This window comes from Mytilus trossulus, chromosome 14 (genome assembly GCF_036588685.1).
Source record: "Mytilus trossulus isolate FHL-02 chromosome 14, PNRI_Mtr1.1.1.hap1, whole genome shotgun sequence".
Lineage (NCBI taxonomy): Eukaryota > Metazoa > Mollusca > Bivalvia > Mytilida > Mytilidae > Mytilus > Mytilus trossulus.
This window is the reverse complement of record NC_086386.1, coordinates 30,382,367-30,395,121: the sequence shown is the minus strand read 5'-3', so window position 1 is coordinate 30,395,121 and position 12,755 is coordinate 30,382,367. Positions and strand designations below refer to the sequence as shown.

General features: G+C 32.2%; 1 protein-coding gene across 1 annotated transcript in view; it reads right to left on the bottom strand.

Annotated features, from left to right (window-relative positions):
- Nucleotides 1–12,755, bottom strand: part of LOC134697656 (glutamate receptor 3-like) — a 48,646-nt gene that overhangs the window by 15,927 nt on the left and 19,964 nt on the right. Inside the window, exons 4-10 of the mRNA XM_063559940.1 lie at nt 8,806–9,011; nt 7,670–7,723; nt 4,198–4,359; nt 3,288–3,485; nt 2,550–2,657; nt 981–1,091; nt 5–80 (exon numbers count right to left, since the gene is read on the bottom strand). Of these exons, the coding sequence (XP_063416010.1) occupies nt 5–80; nt 981–1,091; nt 2,550–2,657; nt 3,288–3,485; nt 4,198–4,359; nt 7,670–7,723; nt 8,806–9,011 (915 nt within the window). The remainder of the gene's footprint in view (nt 1–4; nt 81–980; nt 1,092–2,549; nt 2,658–3,287; nt 3,486–4,197; nt 4,360–7,669; nt 7,724–8,805; nt 9,012–12,755) is intronic.

Below are 12,755 nucleotides of genomic sequence, written 5' to 3'. Positions count from 1 at the left end.
GTACCTTCATATCGATCGTTTCCTGTCCATGCTGATCCATTTTTCTGTGGTTCTGATTTAAGCATAAAGAACGGCTTTTCCTACAAAAAGAAACACACTCATCATATGCATGTTTATAGAAAACTGTTTTAACCGTCCTAACTTAATCGCGGTGGTCATGTATTCATGATCTAAACCAAAATAGCGTAGTATATTTGTAATGGTATTTTTTTTGTGTACTTGGACCTCAGATACAATCACAACGTTTTATACTACCGTTCGAGCCGTCGTTAATATTACTAAAGGTGTTGACGGGAGTCAAAAATAAAAATGAAAGAATTTGTTCATAATTTGAGAAAACGTCGTATCTATTGATATAAGTTCAAAAATATAATAAAAACGATATGCCACCGCGCATTTTCTCAAGCTACATTTTGTATGGATTATACAGGAAAAAACACCATTTTGTGATTAGAAACTAAACACAATGATAAAATTGAGAAATAAATTAGGAAACTAATAAAAGATAGCTTTTACAAAATAGGAAAATTCCGTGTAGATTCCATCAGAAAATGCACTGTTTTTGAGTTACTACCTCTTAAAATGCCAATTTAAAAACATTTAAATACAACCAAAAATAATCTACACTTGTAAAAACATAAATATTTATAAGTTATATTCTTATGAATTGGTTCTTTTAAATGAAAATTCACATTAAATATCTGCATTCCTGCATCAAATTTTGCTAACTTGATAGAAAATATGGACCTTAGTTAGGTTCTTTGTTTTTTACAATCCAAGATGGCGGAAGACCCCATACCGCCTTAATTGAATGATTTCTTCTTTTTGTATTGGCATTTACTTTGTTGCTAACATTTATAAGAATTTTATCCTTAAATTTGAAAATGTATCATTACTTTATAATGCTAAATGTGTATTTCCTAAACGTGTTTTTATGTAGCAGATGCTACTTTTTTTAATATTAACGTGTCAGTACAAACCAGTACACTTATCACAATTTTGATATCTCTGTCAATGTTATCTATCTTTTCTTCATATTTCTCCTCTTGTCCTTTCCATGTGAAACCATTGACGGAATGCCAATCACCTATCTGAAAGAAATAGGTCTTTGTTATAATACATAGTTGGAAGAATGCAAATACTCAATATTTATAGATAGTTAAAAATGCCTAGAATAGTCTATAATGTATAATTTTCTGAACATAATTTAGAAAAAAATCAATTAATCATCCAATAATGCAATTTCTAGTTCGAAGATGTAAGCACGTGTCGGACGGGAACCCTTTTTTTACTAGTGGGAAATGTGCTTATGAGTAAATACCATATCAGTAGTGTAACTTTGCCATGTAAAAGACACCCTTTAAAAGTTAATGAAAAAATCGTTTTCATGCAGATAAAAAAAATAAAAAATAAAAAAAGGAACACCTCACAACAGTTAATAAATGTGGCCTATAAACAATCTAATATTTAGGCGATGGTTACACAGTGGTAATTTCAGGTTCGACTTTGTTAGCTTTTTTTGTTGTTTTCAATTCTATTTGTTAATTTATAAGTACAAGGTATCAGCTGTTTTGTCTAGAGCTATAAATACATTTATTGATGAATTGGTTTGGGTGATCAAGGTGAAATTATATATATTTACAACTAAACTTGCAGGCCTTAATTGTTCATGACCCACAACTTAAAATATATGAAAACATCAAAATAAAAAGGGACATTAAACAATATCTTCAAAAACTAAAAGGTTTAAAAAAAGTTTTTGATTTTAACAAAAGAGTTTTGTCATCTAAAACTTTTAAGAGCACAAAGCACACAACTTAAAATTGTCAATGCTTACTACCCTAAGCATCACAAGCCTTGCAGAGCAGGTGTAAGGATCTTGATAATGGTCAACATCAAGCCATTGTTCAAATAACCATGAACTTATATTAGATTTTAATAAAAACAGCTATATTTAACAGGTTCATGTATTGCATTTCTGAAACACAAATAATCTTTGAATTTGAAACTAACTCTAAAAAAAAAAAACCAGCGCCTTAGAATGGAACATCCAGTGGTTGACTTAGCATGTTGTCTATCGGGAGAGAGGAGAAACAAAATATTCCTTGGAAGCGGGAAATGATTGCTTTAACAACACATTGAACAGTTGTTACATTAAGTAAACAATTAATGTTAGTTTCTTATTCTTGTACCACAAAAATAATATAAAATAATACATCTTTATTACACTATAATTATATAATATTCAATGAAAAACAAACATTTGGGTTACGATTGCATTTCTTTTTATTAAAGAAAACAACTTGTTTAGTACGTAGCTGATGGTTTTGTATTTATCATACTAAAGCAGTGTGTGCCATGAATAGAAGTCTGTGTTAGCTACTTTTTGGTTCTCTATTTTGCAATCATAGATTTACTCGGTAAATTGCAATTAAAACTTCTGGATTTCAGTTTCCAGTACAGGATATCGATCTCCGTATCAAAACTCATAACGGAGAATTTCAAATGAACAAAAAGAGTTAATATTGCAAAGCTGAAGAAATCAGTACCTTTGTAGGTCCAAAATCAAGGGACACTTGATAAACTCCCAAATTAAAATGTCTGCGCATACCATTTTCGTCAAAAGTGACCCTTCCTGTTAAACCATCAAAGTCCATCTAAAATAGAAATCAATATTACACATTAACATATTAGATGTAGCCAATTTTTCTGCAACTGGTCAATATAAAAAAGAAGATGTGGTATGATTGCCAATGAGACAACTATCCACAAAAGACCAAAATGACACAAACATTAACAACTATAGGTCACCGTACGGCCTTCAACAATGAGCAAAGCTAACGTCTATTTTGAATGACGGAAGACCTGATTTGACAAATTTTTTTTTTCTTCAATTATGACAAGTAAGAGACACGTTGTTTTTTTCTCAAAAGGCTATAACGCTTGAAAGCAACACTAATTTCAATGCTTTACCCAGGTTAAGATAATTTTAGGGATAATCCCCGAAGTTAAAATGTAACTTGGCAATTGTAATAAACTATACCAATGTTTGAACAAGTGTAAATACTAAATGATAGATATATTATTGAAATTTTTAGGCCATATATATCATTAGTTTGTTGGTATAGCAATCATGAAATTATTACACGATATTTAAGTTCATTTCACTTTCATGTCAATTTGTTTTAAATGAAGCTATATGTAATTTCAAATCTCCTTTTATTCACATAAAACAGCAATGAAATGTTTGGGTGGAATTTAAAAAGTTATCAATGCAATGTTGGTACCGATTTCATCCTTCTCATAATTTCTTGGCCATGCATCCAAGGTCTGCCACCAGAACAAGGAATTCCTTTGGTCGTATTAAAGTTGTAAATATCAGCACGTCTAAATGTTGTTTTGAATACATTAGGGTCACTTTCAAGCATCCCTTTAATCGTTTCCTGTAGTATCACTGCTGCATCAATAGAAAGAGCTGCACCAACCTATTGTATTTGAATATTTATCTAGAGTTAAGTGTTGATGTCAGATGGTAAATTTAAAAAAAAAAAACGCATTTATGTGAATAAATGGCAAAGTAACTATTGCTGTTTTCATTTGTTTCAAAAATCAGTCGGAATTAACTTATTTATTTCAAATTTTAACTAGAAGTACACGTTTATGTTTGAGTCCACCAATAACTCAGTTTATTATTTATAGTGCTGCTGTAGTCTTCAATTTGTAAAGTATTCTTACTAGACGACCTCTGCAATTAATACAATGTATGTTCCATATAAGCTCCTTCGAATGCGTAGTTAATTCATATGAATTGGTTTAGGGGATAATTTGACGTGATTGTTCGGATTTTTTTGTTTAGTAAAAAAACAACATCTTTTCATGAATGTGACCTAACCGGGTTTGTAATAACATGAGCAACACAACGAGCCACATGTGGAGCAGGATCTGCTACCCTTCCGGAGCACCTAAGATCACCCCAAGTTTTTGGTGGGGTTCGTGTTGCTTAGTATTTAGTTTTCTTAATTGTGTCTTGTATACTATCATTTGTCTTTAATTTTTGTCTTTTTCATTTTTATCCATGGCGTTATCAGTTTATTTTATAGAACTGTGAGTTTGACTAGTACTGTCCTTCTGGTATCTTTCGACCCTCTTTTTGTATCTCCACTAGAGTCTCAGAGAATATTTTTAAAAATTACTTGCCCTTATTCTGTTACTCCCTGCCCCGGGCCACAAAGATGTTGGTAGCGCTTTCCATTGGCCTATAAACCGTTGTACTTTGTATGTCGAATAATCTACCAGCTGAAATCCTGTGATCTGTACACCACCATGGCGAAACTTTTCTACTGGAAGACTCAAAATGTCCTAATAAATATCACAGATGATATATCGTATGTGCAATTCAGAAAAAGCAGTTCGGATGCAAGAGATATATATAAAATGTTTTTTTTTCTAATTAGAAAACCATTATTGTTTAATGCCAGATATTTGTTTATTGTATAAATTTATTCACAACTGATATTTAAGATCCGACACTTAATGTATTAATATATTTTACAAGCAGCTGTCTCTATTGTTGCAGATTGTTTGATGATCTCAAGATATTGCATAGCTACTTTTGTTGATTGGTTGTTGTCGTCTTGTCGTTTTCTTCTCCCCTTTCCATCTCCTTTAAATTTTATTCAGACATATTTATCATAATATAGGGGAATGGGGTGAGGATTGGTGTGGGACAACTATCCATACGTATCATTGGCGGATCCATGCATATATGCAGGGGGGATGTTCCGGAGGTTGGAACCCCCCCTTTTTGCCGATCAATGGGAACGTATAGTTGGACCCCCCTTTTTAAAATCGCTGGATCCGCCCCTGCGTATCCAAGGACAAAGGATGGGAATATTTACAATTTTATTTGTATAAGACCAAATAAAAAGACATGACTGTGTGGTTCCAGTTACCCTATCTACCCTACCTTTTAGACTTAATAATATACTGAGCCTACCCTAAACAGGTTTTTGGCATGTTTAATTAAGTATTGCTAAAGTCAGAACGTAGCTCTCATAGACTCAATGTAAAAAAAACATATAAACCACCAACTTCCTCAACTTTTTTTTATGTTACTAGAACCACAAATTCTATTTTACTTGGCCTAAGACGGGACCAATATTTTGCAAAACATTTAATCTAATAAACATTTTTATTTTTTAATCATTCGTCAATAAAGGATTTTTAATTCAAATGTGTAAAATAATCATTTTTAGATTACCAATAACATTTTAATTGAAGACCCAAATTATCCTAATGGTTAAGATAAATAAAGGAATTGATTATAACATATTGTTAACATTATCAAATGATTGCCACACGCACGGTTTAAAGTAATTCGGTTTTTTTAAAAATCTTGCTCCACAACTATTAATAAGATAATCATATATCAGGTTTAAAGAAAAATAACGTATGATAATTACTCTTTGTCAAGTTCTAAAAAGTGTTTGACAATCTAAAAAAAAAAACAACAAAAAAAACAACGCTTGTATTGCTTATCGTGATAGTTTTTCTTTTCGTGTCTGAACCATGACTGAAAAATCAAAAGATTGTTTAAAAATCAAGGCAATTTTGTAGAATGAAGCCATAATTGTTTTCTCTTTACATTACGATTTAACTTTTTCTATATTGGTTGGGTTTTGTCATCCGGATGTAAAACTATGTGTTTTTGTGCGCGGGATGTATAAATACTTAACCCCGTCCAGTCAGAATGAAGACTTAAAACCCGATGTCTCGTGTAGAGAGTGTACTACGTATTCCGTACGGTAAGAACTCTTGCAAAAATCATTTTGAGGAGTCCGTAGAAAGGCTAAATTTCTATCCCTATCTAGTAATTTAAAACCACCTTTTCCAGCATAGTCGAAAGATCCGGCTGTTCATCGCTGTAAATAACTAATACAATACCTTCATTAAGCTTCATATACGAAATATTTGCAACTGGACGTAAGACAACCAAACAACAAGCAATCCTTATAATATATTTAGTTATTTGTCATGTAGTTTTGTTGGTTGTATTATGACACTGAAATGAGTGAGCCGCTTGGAAATGAAAACATTGCATTTAATCAATATGTTCTTTATAAATCAAAAGTGTCATAATATGCATTGAGCGTTTATGTTACATGTCCTGATTTTTATTTGTCAAAACGTTCATCACGCATCAGTTTATCAAATTCTTTGTGAACTAATGTATTTTCAACATGCATGTATACAGTCCGCCAAAAGTTAAGCACCACCTATTTTTATTGCATAGATTTTTTTTCAAATTTAAAAAATCAATTATTCCACTAAAAAAAGAAAACAATCATATAGCAATTTTGATTATGTATACCATAAACAAACCAGAAATGTAATTTTAGTCACTTATAGAGGTTCTATGCATGTAGGTTTTCCGTTCATAGAAATAGTGTAAATTACAAAATTCAGAAACAGAATTTAAGTTTCACTGTGATTTAATTTTTTTACAACAATTGATCATCCAATATTATTAAAATTTTCTACACATAAGCTTTGGTATGTTCGGCAAATTTAATGTCAATATATATTTGAGTCAATAGCATGTGTAACAGCCTCACTTCCCGTACAGTTTCATAACACGACATATCGATCTCGGTGAAAGCCTTCAAGCTTTAGTTTAGGAAAATCTGTTGCATTTAACAACAAATACCACTTTTAAATCGACAAAATATTGTGAAGGTGGATCTCTGTGATTGAGATTTACGACAATGGCAACTCAGACATGTTTGATAGGGTTTGTGTATGGGGACATGGAAGGATAAAAAATAGTGTAAATGACTTGTTACTCTTTGGACTCGGTTAAAATCCTTGCCCTATGTGTTCTAGCGTTGTCGTCCATGTACAAGGGTTTTGGCAATGTAGAGGCAAGTGGGGGATTATTAAAATGAGGGACTACAATGTTTTAAGGCACCAAATCTCTGTATGTCTGTCCGTTTATGTTACCCTGCAGAATATGCGTACCCAGCTTATAAGGGTATACGAAGCGACCCCGTACTGGATCCGGAACAACACCAGCATTGAATGCAGTCTTTGTGCAAACATTGTTTTTGGTCATAGGCCGTTTTGTTTCCCAGCGAAATTCGTATTATGGCGTCTACTGGCAGTAAAAGAAACTGATTACCATCTGAACAATGAGCGTTTTCTCAGCTTCTTATGTGCAAGCATAGATAGTCATTATCCCATTAAAACCTGAAGGTAGAGTGCCTACCTGTAAGTACAGGTCTCTATACACCAAGACTTGCTCTTCGGTTGCCTCTGAGAAGTCGACTGACCAATGTACGAACACTAACACGACCACCTGGAGAAACAGTGTATTTGAAAACGCGCAGATGACCTTTGATAAGATGTTGCTTGACTGCTTTATGGGAGTTCAATCTTTTTGGTCGTAATGGATTTTCTTAGGGTATGTTGAAGGTAATTCATAACACCAAACATTAATATTTTCTTCGCAATAGTTATAAAAAATATTGCCAGTTATATTTCGGTGGTGCTTAACTATTGGCGGACTGTATATAATACAATATAGTGTTTGTTTATTATACTTCTTTCTATGACTTTTGTTTTTACTGTCAACTTATCTGGCTTAGTTTACAATTTTAGAAGTCTCTCTTACCTGCGTTGCTAAAATGTATGAATAATTTTGTTTATTCATTCCAACTTCTCGTATCTACAAGAAACAACAACAGTGATATAAACAGAAGTAAACATATTAAATTTTCATTTTCACATATCAACTTAAGAAATATAATAATGTTTTGCTTTTTTAAATTGTGACTTGAATTGGAAGGAGAGTTGTCTCATTGGCACTTGTACTACATTTTTTTGTATCCAATTAAGGTCCTCCCTTGGTTGTATTTAAAGGTATTTACCATGTAAAAGCATTAGGTACTTAGTCCCCATATAAACCCATGCATCGCATCTCGTGTCCTCTTGGTTGCTATATAATTATGTTCCCCAAATACTAATATTTGTTGTTCATTTAGCTTTTTCCTTGACTTCTTGTATCGTGTAATCAATCATAAGAAAAAAAGTGGACACCAAGTTTAAGTACACTAAAATGGTTTACTTTTTACAAAATTTGACTTGGATTGAAAGTTCAGTGTCATTGGCACTCATCTACTCTTATGCATTCATGACTTTCTCTTTTTTATTTGAAATTTTTTATATTCAAAAATGCGCTATGGCATAACACATGTATCCAGTATTTTTTTTTTTCATAAGTGTCTGTACTTATATGTCGTTGTGCGCACTACACAGTTCTACAGGTCATTCCTCCTTATATACACGAGAATTATTCAACGTTAAGATATGTTCAAGAGGATGGATTTGCTTCATATTTTATAATAGTGCGATCATATTTACATTAGTGTTCATTCCATTTAGCAGCAACGACGAAGTCTTAATGAAGTATTCATTTCAACTCGAGATCCAAAAGAATGTATGCCCAAATTAATCAATACACACAAAAAATCAGAGTAGTAAACCACAATGTTCTCATTAAAGATATTGTTCATTAATGGACGAATCCATAGATGTATGATGTTTTTTTTTTTATCTTATGAGGATATGTTGAAACACATGAAGCTCGTACAATCAAAGGTTAAATGCAAAACAAATTAAAATTCCCAAAAAGCTATACAAAAAAAGTAAAATCACAAAAATACTGAACTTAGAGGAAAATCAAATCAATGCTGTTTAGAGAGAAAAAAAAGAGAAATTTGGTCGTACACCTTATTTATAGCTACATACCTGCTGCAGAATTACAGCATATGATTCCTCAGACTCCAGATCAATTAAAATTTGTTTGGTCGTAGACCGTAATTCTTGTGAATCTAAAGCTTTGAGATCGTCATGTGCTTGTTTTATGTTCTGTATTCGTCGTATTTTTATGTAGACAGGTTGATCGGTATTGTTCTGTAAGAGCAGTTCTCTTAATTCCTGATAACGCATTAAACCTTTAAATATATAAGAGCATAAGAATAGTTTAAAAATATACAAATTGACAATTTACGAATCGACAACTTACAAAAAAACCGATTACAAGTTAGACATTGACATGTTACGAAATAAGAATTTTGACCCCGTTGGCTTTCCATATTATACCAACTATATTATACAAAATAACTTTTCGTTCTGTTATTCCGGTGGACATTTATACTGGAATTGTAAAATAAATGTATATTCAATAGGGACAAAACGTTTGCCTTGCCACAAACCACATATAAACCCATCATTGTTACAAGTCTAAAAGTTTTTAATTTTTGATACCGCTGCTCATATGCTGTATGAGAATAGAATTTAACTACTCATCTGACCTGACACATCTACAAATTTATACACCACACACAGTCAAACTGATGCCAACGCTCAGGCACTAGATAGACTAAAGCTAGCCGTTGGTAGAATTCCAAATATCAATACTTTTCTTTATCCCTAAACTTTTCAGGATATAAAAATAAGAAAGAATTGTTTAATGAGTACTAATGAGACAACTATCATTAGAGTTCAAAGGATGTTTTTAGATGAAATTATAGGTAATCTTTCGTCTTTCAACAATAAAAAAAAACCAGAAAGTACAATTGGCTATAAAATTCACCGACATAAAAAAATTTGACTCTATTCGATTGATAAAACTAATTATAACGACCTAATATATGACACACCAATTTACGAAAGAAATAAATGAGACATGAACATACGACAACCATTGAATAAGAGGCTCCCGACTTGAAACAGGCACATACATGATTTGTCGGGGTTAGAAATGTTTGTGAACGCCCAACGCTCTCCTTACCAGGGATAGTGATGCAATAGCACAACAAACAATAAAACGCAGTCGAAGAGGATTTATATCATCAGGTCGATACAAAGCAGACAGATAAGTTACCAAAACACAGATCGGACGTGACAAGGTATTTATACATCTTCACAACAAAATGAAGACACTTAGTATATATTTTAGATTACTAGCATATAATAACAGCTAGTTCAAAGCCAATAACAACATATAAAAAAGTCATGTTTTTCATATGCAATGAAATAACTCTTTATGTCCTAATACAATTCCGCAATATTAGACTTTTGATAATGACCTTTTCCAAATGAGAATACTATAAATATATATATATATATATATATATATTGGAAGATGTGGTGTGAGTGCCAATGAGACAACTCTCCATCCTAATAACAATTTATAACAGTAAACCATTATAGGTCAATGTACGGCCTTCTACACGAAGCCTCGGCTCACACCGTACAAAAAGCTATAAAGGGCCCCAGAAGTACTAGTGTAAAAGCATTCAAACTGGAAAAACCACCGGTCTAATTTATATAACAAACGAGAAACACGTATAAATTACATAAACAAACGACAACTACTGCACATCAGATTCCTGACTTAGGACAGGTGCAAACATTTGCAGCGGAATTAAACTTTTTAATGGTACCAAACCTTCTCCCTTTTTCCTGAAAACAATAGCATAACATCACAACATAAAAAAAAACACACGATAAAATATCAATTGGAAGGCTTTACTCAATCATAACACGTAAATTAACACACTATGAACGAATAAATTTGTTCTGCGATACCTGAATGCAATTCACAGTTAATAAAATATTAGGGAAAAACATTCAAGGCCAAAAAGTAAACAAAAAAGTCAAAATAAAGCCATGGCAGAACACCACCGCAAAATATTTAACCCTTCGAAAATAATCACTTTTGAAAAAAAAACTTTGTCGTTTTAGGTATACTACTTATGTGTATAACATTCTTCCAGTAATTAGGAATTTTAAGAAAGTTAAGTCATATAAATACATAATTTAACACAAGTTGCAAATTGGGGTGAATATCAACAAAAAACTATACAATTAGAGCTACATGTAGCTAAAACTTCCCTGTACAGATTTAAGGAGAATAATCTTGAATTTATACAAATGTGGTGTACTGGTTAGTGCATCGGACTACTACATGTAACACAAAGGTTCCTGGTTCGATTCCCGTTCGGGATGAAAATTTCAGGAACTAAATTTTCGGCTCTCCTTTGGCACCATTTGCGAGTATGGTCTTAAGGAAACGATGATAGTCCGTCGGAAGGGGACGATAAATGGCTGACCCGTGTTAAGAGAGAGCCATATCTCTTGCACGTTAAAGACACCCTTGTAGATTTCGAAAAAGAGTAGGCTAATGCCGCTTCAAGGCAGCACTCGAACCCGCAAAGTGGAAAGGGATTAATATAAGTTGCAAAACTTGTTTCCCAATCCACTCGAAATAAATATGTTTAAACTAAATGTAGTACGAAGGAGTGAAAAATAGTAGATATTCCTAATAATCAAAGCTAGTATATAGACAAGATCCATATTTATATAAATAACAAAAAAAAACAGTACAAAAGGTATCAACAGGTCGAATTAACAAGAAAATACGATTCGGGAGTACTCGCAGTACGATTCGGGAGTACTCGCAGTAACTGACAACTACATAAAAGCCAAAAACAATTAATACAAAAAATCAGGCATCAAAGACTAAAATCAACTAAAACACATTCAAGGGATTTTGTATTTTAACGTCATGAACAGTCGGAAAAGACATGACTTGTGCAATGCCAAAATTAAATGTTTCGACAGGTAGTAGGATAGTGAGGAGCGACTTCTTCAGAGATAAAAAAAAAAATATAACGTGCTTGTGTATCTATACATCCCGCCTCAAAAGAAGATACAATTTAGTTATGTTTTAGTTCGCTATGACAACATCGATATTAGTGCCAATGTAAACTATATTTAGAAATCTAATTACAATATTGGTACGATAACCCTTACTTATAAGTTTGTTTAAAGGTTCGATGAGTTTACATGGATCACATTGAGTGATATCCTCGCTTTAAGTACAATATTACCGTAAAATTTAGGATGTGAAATACCATTTTTAATAAGTTTTCTACAGGTACAGCCAAATTTACTAATCAAATATTTGTATCTATGAAAGAATTTATTAAAAGTTTTAAGTAATTTATGGTATACTTATAATTTATACTTTAACTGTAAAATTCAACTAGTTAAATTTGAAGTACATGTAATCAGTAATGTGAACTGAGATTGAAGCATGTGCATTTAGTGTAGTAAATGTGTTGTCTATATCCACGTCCTATAGTCTCAGTAGATGGATACATGTAGGTGTCTCTTCTGTAATAATTCCGATAATTCTTATTTTATTTTTAAATAGACCAGGTCATGTTCCTATTGTGGAAGTCAGTAGACAAATGACCATTTTTTATACCTATAACTAATGCCACAAAATGGTATCGAAATAGCTTAGCATGTACGTTAATATTGTATATAAGTCAGATAAAAATAGTATAGAAGACGTGAATTACTATAATATGCTATTTTACAACTTAAATACTAGTATACCTAGACAAATAAAACCCGAACAAACCGATTTATCTAGTTTTATAAAACATTTATAGTCCCCTGATACTTTTTCATAATTATAATAATGATTTCAAAGACGATTTAAAGAAAAGGTTTCAACGTATTGAACTTGTCGTGTGTTTTTTTAACAAACGATATGCTGCACTGAGATAGATGGTATTGAATTCAACAATAGAATAAATCGGGATCGAATATGATAAATAATTATATATTTATTTCTAGTAAATTAAGTTTCTATTTTGAATTTAACTACGTCATCCCGTTTC